We start from the raw sequence: 23,920 nt of genomic DNA, 5'->3' as shown, positions 1-23,920 counted from the left end.
CTGGGCACTCTGCAAATAAACTTATGGACAATATCGGAGAAACTGTGCATAAAAGAAAAAAAAACAAAGAGAATGTGAAACTGCATAACCAGAAGCGAGCACATCTAGTTTATATAGGCTTGCTGGGAAAAGAACTGTACGCAAGGCTGTACAAGCCGCTGCGCTGCATCTTTTTTCTTCTTTTTTTGCGCCTTGTTTCTTTCGTTTTTTTTTTCGGTAACAGAATATGAGACGGATATATGTACGACTAATCGGACGAGAGAACAAAATCATTTACCGATTAGTAAGTGAAGTACATGCACTGTGCAAAAACTATTAAATTACACGGAGTGTCAATTCCTACTTTATGATACATTATTCGTGGATATCCTCGTGCGAAGAGTAAACAAGTGAGGATTGCAAAGGTCGTAATTTAGAAGTTAAGGCGGGGTGCAATATATACAGGCGTTCATTACCTGAGATGAAGTGTGTTGTTCCCGCAACCCTATTTTCTCCGATTCACGTAGGATAATTTAAGTGCATGACTGGTATATTTATTAAACATATGCGAATTTCATGAGTTCTTCCCAGTATATGATTTTTATTTTCTGCGAAATGCAAAACACATGCATGGTCACCTCAACTATTCTTGCGTCGTAAAACAATTATACCTAAAGTTAGTAGTGAACTAAAAGTCACAATCACACTATGCTTATCATTTTCTTGAATAAGCAAAATCGATTAAGTTTATAGTGGCCATCATTGTACCCTGCACAAGCTGGCACCAACATAAACAAACGTACATTGAAAAGCAAGTTGCGAAAATCTCGTTCCGCTTAAAGCCATGCTACAAGCGAAAAAAAGATGTTTTCAGGTTAACGTTTTGCAAATGTTGAATGCGTGCCTTTCGGAATAAGGTGTCGATCTATTAATTTTTGCAGCATAGTACTTACATGCATGCTACCTTCAAATAAGAAAATTCTCTTGACGTTTGAAGTCCTCAACTGTCTAAAAAGTGCAAGTAGGTAGTTATATACGTATACTGACCAGATTAAGACATTTTATTACTCGGCATAAATATATACGGTTTGGTTTTGTTTTCCTTAATACGCATGTGATTAACTGCTGACCATTTCTTTCGGCATTTTTTTTTGTGCGCATACACGACATTGCAATCTCGTAAATGTCACATCCAGATAAAAAAAAACACACATGATGCATTTAAAATCGTAAGTGAAGTAATATTTAGGACGCCACTAAGAAAGAAAAGGTTGAATTAATGAGCTGAAAGCACTGCTCCACGATTGTTCACATATCACCGATTTCACGGGGAAGGGTCCTTACTTGCCCGAACAATATTGTTGTCCACGGGTAAATAAGATTGTGGAATATACTTTGCAGAGCAGTGCAATGTTGTAACAATGTTTCATCTTTAGTGCAAGTAGGTAATGGTTGATCCCTTCCTCATAGGAATTGGCATAACAAGAAAGTAAAATGTATTCTTACCAACGTAGTTTAATGTTTACTGAACATTGGTATCAGAAAGCTTGTACAATGTCTAATGGGGCCCCGCCGCGGTGGCCTAGTGGCTGAGGTATTCGGCTGCTGACCCACAGGGCGCAGGATTGAATCCCGGCAGCGACGGCTGCATTTCCGTTGCAGACGGAAATGCCGTAGGCCCGTGTGCTCAGATTTGGGTGCACGTTAAAGAACACCAGGTGGTCGAAACTTCCGGAGCCCTCCATAACGGCGTCTCTCATAATCTCTTGGTGGTTTTGGGACGTTAAACCCAACAAATCAATCAATGTGTAATGATGCTTGACAGCTATAGCGACGCTTGGGGATACATATTTATACCGGTGGTTAACGTCTATGATCAATAATTAAACAAGCATTTTTGGCGTCTATAGAAGCTAACAGTGAGAGCTTAATAGGAGAAAGCGGGTTGACAGTCAGAAGACCATCGCTGACTAGACACCGAACTTGACGGACTCGAGGGACACGCAACGTGTGTCATGTACTTTCTCGAGCTAGGACACGTTTTTTTTTTCGAGACGGGCATAAGCAAGGAACGTGGTGTTAGCCAGTCAATGCATGGCTGAAAAAGAGATACCGAATGAGTCTCAGAACGTAGGGCAAGTTTCAATAACGATAGTCTTACTTGGGCGCAGAAATTTAGGTCTCTGTCGCTTAGGGAGGGGTTAAACAATGGCGAAAGTTTAACCTTTTCCTAAGCGACCAGCCAGAGTATTACGCATAATTTGGCTCAACATAGCTATTCGATCATTAGGCATTGTGTTAGATTATTTTTTAAAATGCATGATATGTAATTATAAATACGTGGTGCTGGCAATGCGACGTTATGACCGAAAAAAAAATTATGTTTCCTAGTTGGAGGAGGAAAAAACTTTATCACACAGAAAGGGGCGGGAAAATGGGGAAACCATGTTTGACGGAGGCTAGGTTGCGGTCCAAAGGGCCGCAACACTAGCAGACCAGTCCGCCAGCTTGGCCTGTATATGCAAATTCGGGCTCTTTAAGGACCTCTCCCAGGCTTCCGGTGAGGGAGGTGGCTGCAGGAGCTCCTCGGGTGGAGGGTTATTGGGGCAACCCCATAATACGTGGTCTTGTCCTGCCTTTGCTAGGCCACAGTTAATACACTTGCGTAGCTTTTCGTCTTTCACTATTTTGACAAGCCTCCTCGGGCGGAGGGTAACAAATAGAACGGCTCTGCAAATATTAGCACGACCTCAACAAGAAATCAAGCTCATTTGGGTTCCGGACCACTGTGGGAACCCGGGAAATGAGGCTTGTTGTGACTGGCGCCAGAGCTGACGGGGGAGCGGCGCTCTTTAGATCCTCAAACAAGTAGCCGACCGGCCGGCTGCCTATGACCGCCAGGCATTGTCCCTCCTAGCCGGAGGGTGAGACGTCGTGTCGCCACGACGCCGTACGCCGTTCGAGAGAGGACAACAAAGACAGCATCTTCCTTGGAAGAGACCGCGGCGGCCACCGCAAATCGCCCCGCTAATTAAGCGAGCGGTTCGTCGGACCCTTTGATGTATGCTGTCATGAGCTTGGGACCTATCGACCAGCGGCACACACAAGACGAGAAAGAGCCCCGCTGGAGCTACCTTGGAAAACCGTGATCACGCCTCAATATTGGACGTTCACGTGGGCCGTGCATGCTCGTCCCCCTCGCCAGTTGTGTGTAATCTGTGATTGGACAGTACCATCTGCACGTGTTCCCTGATCTCGGGATCTGGGGAGAACATACCCTTTATAATGAGCCACCCGGCTCATTCGAAAGAGCGCCATGTAGAGAAACGCCAGATTCGAAAGCTCGTCATGTAAGAAAGAGCTCGTCATGTACGAGAGCTCACATTGTATATAATGTAAATAAACCCTCTTCAATTTTCTCTTCCTCCTGCCTCGACAACTCCATCCCGGACCTCCGGTGCCTGCAAACCCCGGTCGCAACAGGCTGCTCACGAAACAGCCCGAGGGAACATAAACCGGGCAGTGGTGCGGTCTCATGCACGAACCAACTCCGAATGACCTGGCGCTCAGCTACGGAGACCGGCTCAGCCGGCGCAGAGAATAAAGAAGGCTTTATCCCCCTCCATATGAAACATTGACCCCGGCCCAAGCGACTACACTGCGAAGGGCTCAGACTCATTGATGTTTCCTACGCTTCACTAAACTACATGGTGCTGCCACCTACCAGTTGTTTTGCGTTCTACAAAAACTTCGTTTCTTCAAATTACTGCTAGATAACGCCCATATCTCACGCAGAAAATATCCGCCAGTTTTTTTCGCACAGAATGTCAAATAAACGTTCTATTCTCACTCTATCTCAAGACAGAAGACGTCCTTCGACAACCTTTGCCGAAAAGTATGCAGATACGCATCCATTTTTCTTATTTTAACATTCAAAACTGTACGCTTAACGTGGCAGGAGAGTTTGCTTCGTATAATTCGTAATTGTAATGTAGCCAGACATATTTCTGTCAAATATATTTACCTTTAAACTGACCAGATTGCACTTTTATACTTGGAAACGCGCCAAATGGACGCGTATAGGAACGACGCATTGCAGGAGCTAATCGCGGAGACCACGGTCATGATGCATTACTTCACTTTACCGCTCCAGACGCCAACAACACCCCGCCGACTGCAAGCGGTGTGAGACCTTGAAGAGCGTGAGATGCAAAAGGCGAGTTTGTATAGCCTCGCAGTGAATGGCCGTGGGGCACAGTGGATAGCGTGCCCGCCATCAGCTGTCGCAGACTGAGAGGTCATGGGTTCGGCTCCCGTTGACGAAACGTTTTTTCTTTGAGTTTTTCACACTGACCAGCTCTAAAAAGTAAAAAAGAAGCATCGCCGCTAGCCTAGACGCGAGCTTGTGAAGCCGCTGGAAGTTGCGCGATGTTTTCAGGAAGCGGTCATCTGCTGCTCCTTTGTATGCGCACTGGGCTGTATTTTGTGTCCTCGTTTCCTGGCATTTCTTTAAACATCACTTTTTTTCTGTCTATAAACCTTATGTCAGAAGTTCGATGAAGCTATCGATTCGACGTCATGTTCAAGGCCTGTGTCCGAACCGTATTGGGGTCGTTGATGTAACTTCTTGCTTTCATCTGCAGTGATAGTATAGGCAATCTGCGCATAAAAAACATCAGACGAGTGTATAAGGTACTGTACACGTTATCACCAATATTTAGTTATTAAGTTGACAGTTATTACGTGCAAAGAACTGCCTCATAACGAGAAAAGAGTGCAAGTTTTTCAACTTCATATAATTATTCCAAGGCGCCCACTATTACATTCCAAGAAAGAAATTAAAGTAATGTGTTTTTTGTGTGTATGAGTGTCAGTTATTTATTGTAATTTGCATTTAATTCAGCCATTTGTTATTCTGCAGTCAGCCATTTTCTATATTGACATAAAAATGATATCATAGACTCCAAATAAGTGCGGATTTAGTTTTTGGTTACAATAATTTGCAGGAAAAAGTTATACTTTTAACGTAGCTCGTGGAAAGTGGCCTATCGAACATTATAGTGCCTTCGCCAAAGCGACCGGTTACAGTTCATACGCAGCACATGAGGTTCAGTCTTGAGAATGACACATTGGCAATGCAGTATGTTCAATTCATCTAATGAGGAAATGCATCTTGCTCTCTTCTTGCCACAAGTTTTCAGTCAACATACACAAGTTGCGTACAAAAACATTGCCACCGCCACCGAAAGGGATATAAATAAACGATACAAAACAAAGAGAAAATTGCGGGACCCATAAGTTCCGCCTTTAAGAGTTGAACCATAATCTAGCGATATCCTGTCCCTAGTACGGACCTGCCACTTTGTGCATACTTTTCATTGTATGGCGTCACTCGAAAAAGTTTAATTGTGGGTTACTACAGCGTAATTATTAAACGTGAAAGTGGCTTTTGTCAGGGACCTCTCACATATATGGCTGCATTCTGTGTAATGGGTAGCATGCAGGCTTTAAGCTATACGAGCAATTTTACACGCGTGAAATGTTTTCGAATTTGCTGTGCACCCAATACTTGGTCTGAAGGGAACGCCTATTGTAATAACTGGCGTGTGCCTATTGTAATAATGGGTGACCGGCTTTAAACGACGAAGTCGCATTTTCTGACGCCCGATGGCAACTGACCTGCAGGTCGCGGGTTTGAATCCCGGCTGCGGTGGCTGCATTTCCCATGCAGGCAGAAATGTTGCAGGCCCGTGGGCTCAGATTTGGGTGCACGTTAAAGAACCCCAGGTGGTCGAAATTTCCGGAGCCCTCCACTACAACGTCTCTCATAATCATATGGTGGTTTTGAGACGTTAAACCCCACATATAAATCAATCAATCGGCCGATGGCAATGTGCGCTTGTCTCACGCAATAACGTGTGAGACAAGCGACTTTGACTGGATGGTCAAATGAAACTTTGTTTGGCCGAACTTGCGGAAAAGGAAAGTCAGATTACAGCAAGACACTGATAGCGGCGAGTAGAGCATCTGCCGTCGAACAACTGACAAGCGGCGAAGCGCGTCGGCATTTATATACACGTGGCATCGAATATTCTATAGCGTTATCACTGGCGGCCGCGTAGGTTCCAGAACAATCTGCAATGTTCACGAAGTGGGCGTAATCTTAACAAAACCATCTACTATACAGTCCTGAAGCTTCTCGAACATTGCAGGCGTGGTTTGCGCAAAGAATTACTAACAGTGTAACGGTACGATAACAAAACTTAAGGAAGGAATGTGGCAATAATATGGATGATTGATAGATACGTTGGATTCAACGTCCCAAAACCACCATAAGATTATGAAAGACACCATAGTGGAGGGCTCCGGAAATTTCGACCATCTGAAGTTTTTTAACGTGCACCCAAATCGGAGCATGTGGCAATAATATTGCGATACTACATGTTGCATTGTGAAGCCTGCAAACAGGACGAATGTGTTTGTACACCATGCAAGTGAGTGAGTGAGAAAGACTTCGTTTGGTGATCCGGCGGACGACAATCCTAGCCCCGCGAGGTGAGGGACATCGTGATGCGGCCACACATCACCTCGGCGTGCACGTCCTCTACTCGGCGAGGAGTCCTCGCTACACCCGCCTTCTGGAACCCGCGCCTGCCCCTGTGCTGGGGTGGTAGCGAGCACTTGGTTCTTTCGCTCGGGCGCTGCTTTTCGAGGGCAGCCGAGATCCACTGGACGGGCCCGTGTCTGCTCTTCCCGCTGGTCAATTCCCGCGGGGGCCGTAAGCCACGGCGGGATCGTCGCGTGTGTGGAACTGAAAGAGCTACTGCGATCTTGTGGGATTGGGAACAGAATCCGAAGGAGGCAAGAACAGTGGTCATGCAAGTCATTTTCACCGCATTTTCAAGCAGAGGAAGTCACTGCGTTTGCATGGAAACGCGTGACTGTGTGGTAAAGCACACGGTTGTCATGCAAGCGGCCTGGGTTTGATCCTTTCTCGGACCGTGAAATTTTCATCATTTATTTTATTTGCCCGTTTCTCGATTTTTCGGTCCCGCACAAGATGATGATTTTTCACTCACAACCTATAAGACGCCCATGCTGACGCCAGCATTTTTTTGCGAAACGAGCTCTTTAACGCTATCGCCTTAATATCGACCGGATATGCATGTTGAAACTCTTGCTCGATGACCCAGCGGCTGAGATATAAGGCAAAATTTCGTCAAAGGCACGCGCCTATGGCTCATTGAAGAAAGCGCTCGTCTTTTATCAGTCAGTTCACTCGCAGATGCGTGGCCCCAGTGCGAATCCCCTGAGTGCCATTCGACGCTCGACAGGTGCTCGTGCGACGCAAGCGATAGACACGCGAAATGTGCACTAGTGGAGCTATCTAGATCTTTGCATAATATTCACACATGGAAGAAAGGAGGGTGACCTGTGGAGAGGCTCTCGATTAAGCCGCTATTCTGAAAACGGGTCCATTTGCACACAGGTCGATTACCCGAAGAATACATCTTAACAATACACGAACATGCAAACTAAGGCGTTTTTACATATCAGATACAGTTACAGGATGTTCCGAATCAAAAATATCAGCTGGCAGTGCCTGCGTATATAATAAGCACGTACGTTCACTCCGAGGCCACTCCAGCTTTTAACGCTGCGTGTGGCATTCGAAACACTATATTACTGACTTGGGGGTAAGTACTAACATCTTTTTGGGAAGCATCGTCATCATCATCAGCCTGACTACGCCTGCTGCAGGGCAAAGGTCCCTCCCTTGTTCTGCCAGTAAGCTTGGTACTGTGCTTGCTGCTGCCACTTTATACTCGCAAACTTCCTAATCTCATCTGCCCAAATAACTGTCTGTCTCTCCCTCACCCGCTTGCATTCTCTGGGAATCCAGTTAGTTACCCTTAATGATTAGCAGTTATCCTACCTATACACGCTACGTGCTCAGCCCATGTCCATCTCTTCGTCTTGATTTCAACTATGATATCTTTAACCCCGGTTTGTTCCCTCACCCACTCTGCTCTGTTTTTGTTTCTTAAATTTACATCTATCGTTTTCCTTTCCATCGCTCACTGCGCTGTCCTCAATTTAGTAGCCTCCAGGTTTCTGCTCCGTAGGTACAGTACCGGCAAAATGCAGCTGTTATATACCTTCTTCTTGAGGGGTAGTGGAAGTCTACCCTACTCATAATTTCACAATGCTTGCCGAATGTGCTCCACCCCATTCATATTCTTCTGTTACTTGAATCTCGTGGTTCGGCTCTGTGGTATAGCTGTCCTAAGTGGACGATCTCTTTTACAAACTCCAGAGTACTGCTACCTATCTCGAAGCGCTGTTCTCTTCTGAAGTTGTTGTACATTACCTCGCACATAAATACGCCAATTGTGAAACATATAACATCGCAAACGTTTTTGCACCCAAAGGGGTGTATGTAGATGAGTTGGGCACAGTAAAGACACCCTAAGGGTGTTAAATAAGAACATACAGAAAGGTTACTCTCCCACGCACCTTATAGTTCAATGGTGTACATGGTCCGCCACACCGAAGCACAACGTGTTTCGTCGTGTTTAACGACGAAGATTGTAGCATTTTAAAGAAACAACCTCACCAAAGGGTACCTCCCACGATCTTCACTTTTTCAACACCCACTGAGATGGGTGCGACGAGGAGTGTACAAGGGTACAAGCGCCTGTGCTGCGGGTGGTAAGAGTCCTGTAAGGGGTTCTGTCCACGTAAGCACGCACTGATGGGAAAGCGCATAAAAAAATCTCAAAGAATGCAAACTATGCATGTAATTGGAAAAGAACGTGAGATTTAGCAGAGCATTTTACCCAATAGCATATATATAGTCTAACGCAAACTTTTTTTTAAGTGTCGCAATTAGTATCTTGTAGGGCACAGCAATTCACACGTCCTACAGTATGGTCAGAGTCCTTCAATACTTGTATGGTTAACCGTAAATGCGTTAGTGTATGTATTCCCACTACGCCGCGTTTAAAATATTAATACTATCAGATCGATGCCCATGACAGTCACTTCGCACGAGAGAAACGTGCCTTCTCGTGAATTTCACACAATGCTGGAGTGACTATGAAACTAAAAAGGTGCGTGCCATTCTGTGAATCCTTACGCGACCGAGAAAGGTAGAGAGATAGAAAGCTATTTATTGAAAAACAGAGAATTCACGTGAAGTATGTAAAGGTGCCTACATCAAGTTACAGAGGTAGGGAATTAGGGGATTGAGCTTAGAAACGCTCTAGGAGCAAGGGGCAGGATAATTATATATGTATATATATATAGATATATATATATATATATATATATATATATATATATATATATATATATATATATATATATATATATATATATATATATATATATATATATATATATATATATATATATATATATATATATATATATATATATATAGTGCATTGAAGGCATTGATAAGACTTTACAAGAATAACAGATCGTGTAGGATAATCTCTTTTTTTCAGCTCTCGAGCCAGCTCCTCATAGGGAGTTGCAAGGAGTCAAAATGGAAAGCTAGAAAACTTGTGCGTGACAGAAATTCGGAATATCACGCCGCCAGCCGCAATGTCACGAATAGCATTCCAGCAGCGGTGCACTCATGCGAAAAACATTAGTTTAAAGCGTGTACGTGTATGTAACAAAATATTGAAGTAAGTGAGTATATCGAAATATACAAGAAAATATTGAAATAAGTACAGCATCATTTTAATGTATTCCGTGGTAATTTACAGTGGCGCAGCTAGGATACTTTTACTGGGGAGGGGTGGGGGGCACCCACTACAAGTGAGTTTTTTTTTTTTTTTTTTAAAAGAGGGCAGGGAGGCTAGAAACATATATACGGTGCGTTTCAGAAATTTTGGAAAGGCTCTCGCCCCCTCTTCTACCCCCATCATACCCCTCGTAGGCACCGTTCCTGGTAATTGGTTGAATCATTAGCTGAAGAGAACGACGCCATCAGCCTTTTATTATTATTCTCGTGGCTAATATGTTATCGTTGTTTTTATTTATTTATTAATTGATACTCTAGTGTCAAGTAGAGAATATAGCAGGTGTGAAATACAGATAGATGATATTCAAAGAAAAGGCACAATACTATACAAGGGATACATGAAGTGAAAAATACAATGAATGCAGGTAAAACAATAAGGCTAAGGAAGTGAACAATAAACACAATGAAATAGAATTAAATAGCGAATATTTCTGTGAAATGCAAAATTGCGGGAACAAGCAGAAGGAACACAAAAACAGGAAATAAAATTTCAAGGATAACATTTGTCGCATAGGCAATCGAATCGTACCAGGTTATGTAAGAAAGAGGAATAGAAATAAGGCTGCAAGCAGGAGAGTTTTACTGTTGCTGTTGTAAAAAAAAAATTGCAACGTTGCATATATCGCCTTGATTACGGTAAACGCGGCGTCATATAACTCCCCGTGTTTCCACAATATTCGAGTACTGTGCACATTCCCGAGATACAGGAAGTTTGTGCCCGCTGCTGACCTCGAAAGCGTGGGTTCGATTCTCGGCCCACGGCTGTCCGATTTCGACGGTGGCGAAGTGAAAAGAACACCCGTGTGTTTAGATCCAGGTGCGCTCCTTAAAGAACCCTAGATGGTCGAAATTAATCTGGCGGCACCGCACGTGTTCTTGACAGTCTTGTCGTAGTTTTGGCACGTCAAATCTTAGAAATTACAATTATTACGGAAATTTGTAGTCTATGCGCAGCTTGAAACGCAAAGCAATCCTTTTTCGTCAATAAACAAGTGGGGTGCGTGAATAACAAATTATTACGCAGAATCGATTACACATATCGAATAGTTGCAGAAGCGAATCTAGTCCAGTACTTTTTGTGGAGCTTTTAACTATTGAACAAGCTGTTTTCACCATTCGTATTGAAGCGCAGACATTTTAAAGATATTTTTCACTGTGACTATTTCTCACCAGCTAATTAACGTCTTCTTTTCTATACTTTAAATATCTTATTTTGCTACCCAATTCTTGGGCATTCTCCGGGGTGGATGTGAGCCAACAGTCTAGCATTCGCATTTACTGTTATATTACACGAATGTTATCAGATGGCGCAAGTCGCGCACATGGTTGTATCGAACTGTCAGTGCCTAATCATTTATCGAATTGTTCTAATGAGATTGCTTGCACGGCATGAAAGGTGGAGTACTACGCTGGATGTACGTGATGAGTTCAATTGTGCAGGACTCCGTACCATATGACTAAATTATAAATAAGGGACGTGTGAGCAACGCGGACCAGATCTTGGAAGACCGAAGATTGGGCTCACCGCTGTCATCGTACTGCAAGTCAAGTGCGTGCGCACGGGTTGTGGTGGTGGGGGGGGGGGGGGGGGGGGGGACAGGTAAACCCTATGTAAAGTGGGGGCGGCCACTATCCCTATAAATGAGTGGCGGGGGTTCGAAGTATGTCCCATGCCTTGACGTGTACGGAGGGGGGCGCTGCGATAAACCCCCCCCCCCCCCCCCTGGATGGGGAGGACCTTGCACACGCCAATGCTTTGAGTGCTTTCTCCTGGGCATAAGTTCGCGCAATGAAGAATTAATGTCATTCATTCATTCATTCATTCATTCATTCATTCATTCAGTGATAACGTAAAACCCCTGCTAGTGTGCGAAGAAATACACAGATATGCCAGCAAGCATACGTACCAACAATGCAATACTCGCGCATTGAAACGCGACAGGTCTGGACTTTACTTCCCTAAGTCTACAGTGCGAGTGATATGGACGAATGTTTCTACTCGAATGCTTACATCCAAGCCAAGATTACTTTCAGCGACCAGATTCGCGGTGATGTGGCGTATTATCTCGATAAGCCATGCACGCCAGTCGTTTTACTATTAAAAAAATTGCCCGCAGCTTCCCTCGGGGGAACACTGAGGAGGATGCGGAGCATATAATTGGTTAACGGGGTGTTAAAGTGCGACTTACTTGGGTCGATGGCTAAATTGGTTAACGTGGTTGTGAAATGGGGTGTTAAATTGCGACTTACTTGGGTCGATGGCTAAATTGGTTAACGTGGTTGTAGGAGGGGGTGTTAAATGAGTGAACACGTACACACGTACGCGAAAGGGCGGCGCTGGTCGAAGGGACGTCGATCATTGTGTTTGTGGATTCGTTGGAATTCATTTCACCGCGACCTTGGACGTCGACGCGCCGTACAAACCAACCGACGAGCGGCAACTGAGCGAGCGAGCGCCGACCTTGAGTATATATACAGCTCGACGGCGCATGCACTGTCAGCTGTTGAATGTTCTCGAAGCGCGACGCCACATGCGCGTCCACTGGAGAATCAGGAGAATTGTAGATGTCGAACGCGGTGTGTAGAGGAGGAAGGGTGCACAGATGGTGGAGGAGTGAAGCGCGCGCGGTGTGTAGAGAAGGAAGGGATGCACAGATGGTGGAAGAGTGGGCGACGGCGCGACGGCGCATGCGCGCGCGTCAGCTGTCGAATGTTCGAGAAGCGGTGCGGACGGCGCGGACGGCGCACTACAAGGCGCGAGTATAAGATGCTTCCGCATCTAAAATAATTGTAAAGAAAATTGACGCTGCATTTCATTCCCATGAGCATGCCAGAATGAGATGTTGCACGAAATTTTAGCATTAAAACAAAAAATGGCAAACCATGAAAATATTAATGCACACTTCGCATTAGCTAAACTGTCTAGAAGGCGCGAGTAATTGTCGCATAGACGGTAAAATCTTCCCGAGCAATGAAAATTATGCTGGCTAGAATTTAGGCACGCTAACCACACTGTAAACTACCTCGGCAGGCATGTATAGTGCACTGAGTCTTAAGTATACCCACTGGGGTGAAAGCTATATTTCAGTATTGCACGATTTTTGTGTTTATTAAATGCGAAGCATTGCTTTGCGTACTGCAAGCACTTTTGGCATCTGTCAGCGTATCTATCTAGCCGTCTACGCCTAGGCGCTCTCATGATCGCCTCTTGAACTTGGGGTAGACCAAAATTAGTAGGGAGGGTAAGATGGTTTAACGAATATGACGCGCTTGTCATGACATGAATAATGTCACAATCCCGTCGCGTACGTCGTCAAACACTTTGCAAAAAACATTGGCACATACCCGGGGAGGGGGGGGGGGGTATGTGGCACAGAAGGAGGGAGGAGGAGGAAGGGAAGAAATGAAAGGCAGGGAGGTCAACCAGACGCGCGTCCGGTTCGCTACCCTGCACTGGGGGAAGGGGTGAGGGGATTAAAGGAGAAGAGAGAGAGAGAAGTGAAGGGCGACGTGTGTGTAGATGTGACCTTGTCCATTGCGCGCTTATAAGCGGTCGCGTAGTCCGGTCGTCTTTAGAAAACTTAGCAGTGCTATGTGGCACAGGTGATAGACATTTTATATTTAGCTAGGAACGGCGAGAGCATACATGGATAACTTTAAAGCTTGAGCGTTATGCAAAAGCTGTCATAGGCAGCGTTGACAGGACGAATGCAACCAATAAATATCAATGTGTCAACAAGAATCGAACCCTAGCATCCTCCGTGGCAATGAAGTATACTACCAGAGCCACGCCAGGCCTCGGATATACTTTTCAAATAGACCCTAATTTTTGTGTAACGTCAATTGTGGTTGCAGTATTGGCTATCCGATTTTTACGGTATAAACATTACATATGCACTATTATGATACAGCCGTCATCTCGGGTTAACGCAAATTGTAGTAAGGCGCCATCCGCAGAAGTTGGTCTGTGTAGCAGTGTTGAGGGCACCATGAATCCTCGCGAGCACCAGTGTAAACACCAGTGCTTCATACCAGCTTACCGCTTTTGGTGTTGCTACCTATATTGCAGTCGGTATCGTTACAGGACTGTAAACAAACATATTGAGCACCACTTCATAATGTCGTGCTCAATAAACTTTCCACCCGCATGCTTCGCATAACATCGATTCCTAAAGTAAGCGGGATCTACCTTATTTCTTACTGTTGTGAACATCTGCAAGACTTGGTAAACGGCTCCAAAAATGCTGGCGTTTACCAATAGCCATAGAGTTAATATAGAGACTGTATATTAACTTTATGCCAATGAACTATTCGAATCGAAGCCCGAATAAAAGTCCGCTGAAAAGCAGTAAAAGCCGCACCAGGCGCGATGACGAGTATCGGATCATTACGTCACGCAAAGGCAGCGCCACTTTAATGTATACTATTAACGCAAACTTATACGTATACTTTTATAAAACATTATCTTCTGCTATAAAGAATCAAACAATATTCCAGTACTCATAAATAAATTGTTGACTGTATACAATAACGCATGGTCACGTGACAGGGCAATTATGTAAGTTTATGCTTTAGCCACCAGAGACGCCACCATGGAGGACGCCACAGACCATTTTCGTGATTTCCAATAAAGAACAAAAAACTATACATTTGCTTCGTACGAGAAAAACAGAGTTGGTTTTAGTCACTATAAGGGACAATCTTTCCGTCCGGGCAGTCATCTCATTTCAAGATATGGGCAGTTGTCGGTCCCTTTAGATTCTATAATCTTTCAGACGACGCCAGGATAAGTTGGTGTGGCAGGTTCATTGATGCCCACTATCGCGTCTTAATGGTATTGTCTGTCACCTCCACCTCACAAAAAAAAAGAGAAAAGAAAAGGCACTCATATATACGTGCTTCAGATTCCGGATTTTTACATTATATGTGTTACGGGTGCTAATAAAAGCTTGAGACCAGAGATGCAACCGTTCCAAAATCTGCAGGCGACAAACTTACCCACGGCTACTTGTGTGCTTATAAGTTCGCTTTCCGACGGATGAACACTGACAACATTCCTGTGCAGAACAACAATCTTGCTCAACTCGCACCTTTTGATTTCGATTTCATGAACTTGGCCTGACTTGGCTACCATCTGGCCCCTGGCTCTTCCTCCTCTCATTGAACCGAACTTCAAGATGGCGCCCTCCGTGTTGGCTGTTTGTGGCCGTACATTTTCAAAAGTATTAAACCATGGCCACCTTAACCACGCAGCTTCGATGTCAAGTGAGTATTTTATCACACCATTTGTGAGCTATTTGGCGTTGTACGGTGATGTTTTGACTAGTGCTTTATTGCTTAGTTTCGCTGTACCGGCTTATCTGTCGTGCGATTCGGCACATCTGTCACTTTTCAAAGCATTTGGCCGTCCGCAGAGCAGGATAGTAATAAGTGCTGTTGCTGAATAATGTCGGTGAATATCACGTTCTTTAGCTACGGCTGATATTAACATAGCAACCGGGGCTTTGCGCCTAACTTAACTCTTCGTAGCTGTAAAACCCGTAGTCGCTCTGCAGCATCCTTGAGAAACGTAAGTTTTCCTTGTTTTCATGCTTGCCAACGCCTAGACGTGGCAAGTTTGTGTTGTGCGCTTGTGCCTGCGTCATGTATCGTGTTTACGCTCTTAACCGATTTCGCGCCTTACGCACTGTCACAGTCCAAACGTAATGAACGTGGCAGGTGGTATCCAAACATGATTCCTACCATATGTAGAGCCGCGAATCGTGTCGGGTGAGGTTACCGGCACTTTACGCGTAACAGCTATGCGCGGGGTTATGTGCATGAAGGTCATCAAGGTGGGGACTCGGGCATTCTTTCAAAAGCGCACATCGAATCATCGGAGCTAGACTACTGGGAATCGAACTTTCCACTTCTTTCTGTGCACCAGAATGCTGCAGCCCTCCGCCGTTTCTCGTCTTTTTTCACATACTACCAGGGGTGGTGCCAAAAAAAAATTATCGCCCGCCCCCTCCTGTGCCCCCCACAATACCAAACATAGTCAAAACGGAGTAACCGAATTGCCGGCCTACCAGCCACCCCTGAAGGAACTCGGTTAATGTGTGTGTACACCTAGTAGGAAAAGCCTGGTGCTGCCCCTGTATACTGCATGGTGCGGACATAATGAATCCATGTCGATGAAATGAAAGCTGCTTAGCTAAAACACAGAAAGCTCGACAGCGAGCCCGGATCTAGTAAACGAGTCTATCTAGTAAACCCTTTGCAATATTTACTATCCGAAAGTAACAACTTTTTACAATCAGCATTACAGTGACAACTTCATCAGCTTCTGCTTTGCACACCCTTCGGAAAACAACGTTCGGGGTGCAGAAGGTACTTGTGAAGTGCGCTCTTGCATGCCTTTATCTGCATATGTTGTGCGCCTCAAGTCAATGCCGAGTAAAATCACCGTCAGCAGAGGCTCTAGTGGGCCCACATGCTGCATGAAAATGCTGTGGCCCTGCCACTTCATGTTACCGGCGTAATGTTTGGGCGTGTGGTTCTAATAAATATGTGGTTCTATTAAACGAATTAGCAACATGTGGTTCTATTAAACCAACAAGATCTTTGTTGGGCATGTTATGTGAACTCCTGTACGCACTGCAAAGCTTGCATGTATGCAACTGTGGCGAGACACTCGTAAGGGGAGCTGTTAACAGAGCCCTCAACCACTTGCCAAATTCAGTGCACTTGAGCATGATGTCACAGATTTAATCTGAATCGCTGCTTCTGTTCAGAATAAACCTATGAATAAACCGTGAGTTGTTGAATTCAATTTGAATTACTAGTTATGCAGATTAAATGCGATCCACCTTTTGCCTGATGGGGACAAATGGTGGAAACATTCACTGGGTGTTGAGACTGCCCATGGTCAAGTATAATGCGTAGCCCTCCGCACCATGGCATTTTTGAGAATCCGCTGCACACTCACTAGATGTTGAAACCCTTGCAGTTAAACCCGTTTTACGTAAGTTTGCATTTTTTAATTTCAGAACGAACAGTATCGCAAGTACCACTAGGTTTCGTCGGCCTCGGCAACATGGGGAAGAACATGGCACGTAACCTTCTCGCTAAGGGGCACCGGCTAGTTGTATATGACCTTTACCCTGAAGCCATGGAAGCTATGGCGAGTCAGGGTGCCATCACTGCCCAGAGTCCGGCCGAATTGGGTGAACAGTGTGACCGCATCATCACTATGCTTCCATCGAGTCCTCATGTGAGAGAAGTGTACTCTGGCAAGAAGGGGATCCTATCGTGAGTCCACCACTTCATGCTAATTTTCTATATGGCCTCTTGTACGGATGTTGAAGCAGTTTAGCAAAAGCAGACTTTCTAATGATCATTTCACCTATATGGACTGCTAAACCAACCCTCTTTTAATACCATTGCAATGTGTGTAGAATGAAAAGATGCAATTCATGTTTCACTGATCATTAGTATCATATATTACTACTATAATAGTCTGCTGTGTAGTTTTACCAATTGGTTCTATTGACTAGTCCCTATTGGCTCTATCGATGAGAGCCAGCATTTATCTCGTATGTTGAGGGCTTCTTATTGGTTCACTTTTATATTTTGTGCATTTTTTTTTCTTTAGGACAGTGAAGACCGGTTCTCTCCTGATAGACAGCAGCACCATCGATCCATCCGTCTCCCAGGAGATGGCGAAATTGGCCGAAGCAAAAGGAGCCTCATTTATTGATGCTCCCGTGTCTGGAGGTGAGAACCTCAACAGTTTCTGCTGTCGAGAGACGCATTAGTATGCATTTTCTACAGGTTATAAAACAAAACATGTGGCCCAGGAAAAATTAATGTATGATGACACTTGCAGTATTATTTTTTGTCAAATGAAAATCGTTTCTCGCAGAATACCTTATTAAAGTAGCACTGACACAAAAACTTTGCACCTTGTCTTTTTTTTGCAATAGTTATCATAGCTGGAAATGACCTTTGCAGAAGTGCACGACGGTTATTTATTTAGAGATGTTTATGGAGTGCCCAGTCTGAGTTTCTGTTTGAATGAACACCGAGCTAGGCAGGAGCTGTTCTTGGGCGCGAGGTAAACAAAGCCGGCCATGTCGGAGCATAGCTAGCACCTGCCAAACTGCAGGCACGGAGCTGTAAATCAAAGAGGTAGCAAAAGCACAAGGCGCGTGCTAGTAACCAGCTAACACAAACTCGTGATGTAGGTTTGTTTACATTGTTTCGGCGTCGCGAGGGGCTCTGCATCTCGCTCGGTCGCACAGCGTGTGCATTAAAATTGATTTTATATATGTTCTAGGCTATGTTTGCTATTGATATCTCGTAGGTGTTGTTTATGTGACAACATAGATCTATTTCATCATTATCTCGCCTTTGAAATTTTGTGTCAGTGCTCCTTTAAAATTGAACTGAAAGTCAATGAAGTACAGAAAAATCGCTCAGTAAAGCTCATTATTGCTGGTTCGGAGTCGAGTTAAATATTCTATGCATTTTTGGACAAGTCACAGTATTGAATCACAGTAAATAAAGCTTGGAAATTGCACCTTGCACATTGGTTGAATCTTCAGCCATAATGTCTTGATGAAGATTTGCAGCCCTTGGATACCATAATCACATAACCTATAAAATTGTATTTAAGAATGTCTTTGGACATTATGCTACATTTTGTTCCTTTGTCCACCACGTCTTGGTTTTCGATTTTGATAACCATGTTTTCAATGTCAAAATCAGTGGCTGCCGAAAATCTGAACATGGCAGTGTCCTTCCTCCTGCACCGAACAACGGGCTCTGTAAAGGTTCTTGGTTGTGAGTTTTGACAGTTAGTGTGGATGCCACCAATGGATGATCCTGTAATTGTGGTACTGCAGAAGCTTTAAGACATAGCAGGTCTAACAATAACCGTAATGAATGAACAGCTAACACATAGTGACGCTGTGGAAACATAGTGGGACAGATGCTCCGGTATGTAGAAGCTGAGAAAATGCTGCTGAGTGAAACAACCAAAGTTACCAATTTTTAATTGCTACTTTTAGGTGTCCATTTTTACACTGAACAATATCCATCGTTATTTCTTACCATAATTGAGCAGACAAAAACAGTGAAAGATGAAACGGCGAAGAGGGACGCCTTGTGTGCTGTGTCTAGATAGCCATTCCTCTTCACTCGGAGCAGTCGTGTAGCATGGCATTTTGGCTTCTTCCAGTGTCACCCGATAGGCAGCACCAATACGTTCTTTGTGATCTCATGATGAAAAGACATACTAGTTGTGCTAATGTACAGTGCAGTCCACTTATAACGATACCACATATAACGATATATCGGTTATAACGATGGGTCGACTTAACAGTTTCATTTTATGCATTGGGGCTATGGGGGAAAAAACCATATATAACGATATGTTATCCACCGCATATCGGATACAACGATGAAAAGTTTGCCGTGGACGGCATGTTTCATTCAGAATAATCGTAACATTTAGATTGATAAGTTCCTCTGAAACTAACTATGCCGAAACAAGACGAAAAGTTAGCGTAGGCGAGTAGGTATCTGCCGCCACTGCAGCACAGCGCCGGCAGCGCGTCCCGGCCGTTCAAAAAGCCGAGGAGAGCATCGCGAGTTGGCGCGACGCGCTACAGATGGCGCCAGCTGTGTCACGTTTTGCGCCTCGCCGCGCGTCGACCGCGGAGAGAATTTTAAAAAAAAATGCGAAAAGCAAAGCGCCGCGCTCCGCGGCTCCCCGCCTTCTACAACGGCAAGCTACTCGTAGCTTGCCGAACGAAAGCGGGAAAGAGAGAGAAAATAAAAAAAGCGAAAAGCAAAGCGGCGCGGCGGCATCGGGGCGGGGCCTCGTTGGCATTCCGGCTGTGTACCTCTGGCTGTGCTTTCTTCCTCCCACTGCTCCCACCCCGCCGTCTGTCAGTCTCTCTTCCTCCGCGAACCCGTGATGCGTTCTTCGGAGTAAGAAATAAAATCTTGTTTTTGACATCCTACTATCTACAATATTTATTAATTGGTGAAAATAGCGAAATGAAGCCTGGAGCTACAAAAGGTACGTCCGGCGACGATATTTTGGTGGCAGTCCAGATATAACGATCACCGGTTATAACGATCATATTTTTAGGTTTTCTCGATATCGTTATAAGTGGACTGCACTGTATGTCATGTATGTAATGTATACTAGTAGTAGGCTGAGCCCTCCCACTTTCGACAGTGGTCACTTTTGGCTGCATGCTGGGGAAACCGGCAAGTAAGGCGTAGTTTTTCATCACAACAGTAATCATTTAATTATTTTCTTATGGGAGAATGAAATTGTTACAAGGCTATTTACAACATAGTGAAATTTTGCCAACATTGCCACTGTGATGATTTTCCTTTCCGTGTGGGTTCTTACATTATATATATAGGTATACACTTCTTCCCCATATATATATATATATATATATATATATATATATGGGGAAGAAGTGTATACCTATATATATATATATATATATATATATATATATATATATATATATGAGATATAACAGACAGTAATGCCAAGGAATGTACAGGGGAAGTTACTATAACCAATGGAATGTAAATAAGAAGAAAGAAAAGTGGATGAAAAATTCGAAGGTCGTAGGTTCGATTCCTGCTCACAGTTGGTAATTTTTTCATCCACTTTTCTTTCTTTCTTCTTATTTACATTCCATTGGTTATAGTAACTTCCCCTGTACATTCCTTGGCATTACTGTCTGTTATATCTCATTAATATTGTGTTAAGACACGGAAAAACGAGCCCTTAGGTATACACTTCTTTCCCTTATATATATATATATATATATATATATATATATATATATATATATATATATATATATATATATATATATATATATATATATATATATATATATATTCCCGCTGATGAGTGAGTTAGGTTTGCCCCCCAACTCGCGAAAGAGTTGGTACGCCACTGTTCAGCAGTCATTCTTGTTGCAGTGTTCAATACACTATACGATATTACCGGCATGAAATGCTCACGGTTTATTGTCTGGCAACCCAGAAAACAGGTTGAAAGCTGCGCTAAAATTTTACCCACGGATGTATGGTAAGCGATAGCAATCGTTTTGTTTCTGTTATTTTTTTTCAGGAGTACCTGCAGCAGAGGCAGGAACGCTGACATTTATGGTCGGGGGAAACGAGTCGGAAGTCAGCGCCGTGCAAGAGATTCTGCTCTGCATGGGCAAGAATGTCATCTACTGCGGTGGAATCGGCTGTGGCGAGGCTGCGAAGATCTGCAACAACATGATGCTTGCCATATCGATGATTGGGACTTCCGAAACAATGATCCTCGGGCAGAAGTAAGAGCCGCCTTCTTTTCCTTCCATTGAATGTTTCCACATTTGCTCAGTGCTGAATAACAAGTTCCATGCCAGCTGTCTTCATTAAATAACATAACTGAGGACTCTGTAAGGATGTCGACAGTCTTTTTTATGGTCAGTTCGCTCGTTATGGGGCTTTACATCTTTCGAAGTCGTCACAGGGGATCAGAGTCAATTGGGCTGATGATGTGACGCTGCTGCCTCGCGAATTTCAGAAGTGTTTTAAACTCTTTTTTTGAAGTATATAAACTGAGTTACCACACGAAATGAGTGCTTTCGCTCTCCTTTATCACCATGAGTTCTCTGCAAGCTGACAAAGGGATAGTGCATTTCCCAAAAGTTATGTTGGTGCATGCCTTAAAAGCACTTTATCATTTTTCTTTAACCACATTGATAACTGCTGCTTCTTGGTGAGCCTACCTAACACGAGGCTTACCCAGCAAGAAGAGTATCTAGTGTGCTAACCATATTACAGCATTACACGATTTCATGGTGAAGACTGCAGCAGCCAGTCACGTAAAGATTAAGGCCTCTTTAGTGGGGGTACCTGTGCCCAGCGAAACAAAACACTCGAAGGGCAACAAAAGCAGCGAGCTCAGTTGTCTGTCGTCAAAATTTTAGCGGTAGGTGAAACGAGTTGGCGTCTGCATAAGTAATAGTGCATTCCAGCTAAATCACTTGTGCTCTCATTAGCTCTGAATTGTACACTGCTTTTTGCATCACCCACGCAACCTGATTAAACTTTGTGAGAACATTTTACAAGGTTCCAATAAAATCAAGTGTCACTGTCGCTGAGAGGCGAAAGGTGCGACAGTTTTCATCAAGGAAACACAGCCACAGCAAATGAAAAAAAAAAAAAAAAAAGGACAAAAAGTTTACGTCGGTAGTCTTTCTGGTAAGCTTCCGATGCTTTGAAACCTGCGAGCGATGGATGAATAGAAAGGGCATTCAATTAGAAACTACAAAACGTTCCACATGTACGCTCGCTCCTCAACGCTGCTCAAACGGCTACAACGTTCTTGTTCCAGACTCGGGCTGGATCCCAAAGTGCTCAATCAGATTCTCAACGTAAGCTCTGGGAAGACGTGGCCTAGCGAAGTCTACAGCCCAGTACCTGGATTGATGCCCAATGCTCCTTCCAGCCACAATTACGAGGGTGGATTTGGATCTGCGCTGATGACGAAGGTGAGCGTCTTATGTAGTTCGGAAAGCCCGTTTTGAAGTGCCGTAATTATGTTCTTTAAGTGTTGAATTTCAATGTCAAAGCCTAGATGTCTCGTAAAATGGGAAAATTCAGCATCCCATGGCAATGATATTCTGCATATGACGCAGAATATCATTGTCACACGATGACATCATAACATTGTCATTGCTTGGTCAAAGCTAGACTGATCACAGATGCAGTGCAAAATCGCATTAGGTGCAGGAAGCTTGTGGTGGGGTGGCAGGAGCATCGGTACATCGAATGAGAAGAAGAAAAAGATGGATTTTACCTTCTAGTCATCTTAAGCAAATGCATCAGGGGCTCTACAAGTTTCTCTGACCCAGCTGTGGCGGCCGAGGGGCTGTGGTGGTGTGCCTCCTGAGCTCGAAGCTGTGGGTTTGACACCCGGCAACAGTGGTTGTTTTTTTAACGCAGCCACAATGCCAGTGTAGCACTTCAGGTGGACGTTGGAGCTGATCAAAATTAACCTAAAGTAACCTGCCTTGCAATTGTGTCACAATCCTGGCACGTAAAATCAAAGAATTCATCAACTTTATTTTATATTTCTGAAAGACCTTGAAGCAAACTCGTAGCCGGGAATGTTTTTCATAGAAAGAGGGTGTGGTGGGTGGAGGACCTTTCTTGCTGAAGGCTTTGACATATTTGGTGAAATGCCCCTTTCATCAGAAATGAAGGGGTGGTAGAGGTAGGCCTCTTGGGCATCACCCTTGGCTATGGGTCAGTATGTAGCAAAGGACGTCGTCTTAGTACATAGCACTCTTTAAGATTAGTGTTTACCACAATACTGTATATATCATGGGAACGAGATGCTGCGAAGTATTTGAAGCTATGACTTTTCACAAGGACAGAATAGTACCCAGGGTCAGAATGTTTATGTTTAAACACATTTAACTGGTTGACAAACTGTTTATGCTTGGAAATGTACATTAACAAACTTGGCTACACCCAAGCGCACGTCATTAAAATTAAGGCAGTCTAGTGTGGAAGCTTCATAGCTCCATCATCGACTCCACCTTTGCATAGGGGTATGTGTTTATTCTCACATGATGCCTTACAAAATATGGAGCTTTCAAGTTCTGTCTGTCTGAACTGATCTGGTATTTCAGTGTAATGTCACTTAGAAGGAATGTAATTATGAGATGAAGCAAGTTATTTTTGGCTGTCACAATTTTAAGCATTTTTTTTTTCTCTCTGTTGTCAGGATCTTGGTTTGGCCCAAAATGCTGCAACGCAGACCGGTTCTCCAACTCCACTGGGCTCACTGGCCCATCAGATCTACAGACTAGTTCTGAACCACAACCTCGGAAAGAAAGACTTTTCAGTGATCTACCAGCTTTTGGAAGGAAAAGTGATAAAGTAAAAGCGCTTATTGTTCCCACAGACTGATGAGCCAGACACGATTGTTTCAATGAAAATTATGAGCATTCCAGTGCAGTTCTCTGTCGTGGCATCTGTCACCGAAGTGGCTGCGTGGTGTCAAAATAAAGTGTCTACTATGTTCACCTTGTTAAAAAA

The 23,920-nt window shown here is 44.1% G+C and overlaps 1 protein-coding gene across 2 annotated transcripts; it reads left to right on the top strand.

Annotated features, from left to right (window-relative positions):
- Positions 1-7,629: 7,629 nt before the first annotated feature.
- LOC119172354 (3-hydroxyisobutyrate dehydrogenase, mitochondrial) lies at positions 7,630-23,920 on the top strand. 2 transcript variants are annotated; one of them, XM_037423417.2, is made up of 7 exons: positions 7,630-7,676; positions 14,974-15,061; positions 16,825-17,086; positions 17,430-17,551; positions 20,949-21,159; positions 22,209-22,365; positions 23,607-23,920. In XM_037423417.2, the coding sequence occupies exons 2-7, from the start codon at positions 14,974-14,976 to the stop codon at positions 23,763-23,765; spliced, it is 999 nt and encodes a 332-aa protein (XP_037279314.2). In that variant the 5' UTR covers positions 7,630-7,676; the 3' UTR covers positions 23,766-23,920. The 2 variants fall into 2 exon arrangements, with proteins under 2 accessions (XP_037279314.2, XP_075749752.1); XM_075893637.1 differs by lacking the exons at positions 7,630-7,676; positions 14,974-15,061 and adding an exon at positions 15,348-15,365.

This window comes from Rhipicephalus microplus, chromosome 4, assembly GCF_043290135.1.
Source record: "Rhipicephalus microplus isolate Deutch F79 chromosome 4, USDA_Rmic, whole genome shotgun sequence".
Lineage (NCBI taxonomy): Eukaryota > Metazoa > Arthropoda > Arachnida > Ixodida > Ixodidae > Rhipicephalus > Rhipicephalus microplus.
The sequence above is the reverse complement of the archived record's forward strand: the minus strand, read 5'-3'. Positions and strand labels throughout refer to the sequence as shown.

Bases quoted from the DNA above. Each gene is read 5' to 3' on its own strand.
- LOC119172354 (XM_037423417.2), top strand. From the start codon at position 14,974: ATGGCGCCCTCCGTGTTGGCTGTTTGTGGCCGTACATTTTCAAAAGTA. The intron at 17,552-20,948 runs GTGAGAACCTCA...ATTTTTTTTCAG, and splicing joins TGATGCTCCCGTGTCTGGAG to GAGTACCTGCAGCAGAGGCA. The intron at 22,366-23,606 runs GTGAGCGTCTTA...CTCTGTTGTCAG, and splicing joins GATCTGCGCTGATGACGAAG to GATCTTGGTTTGGCCCAAAA.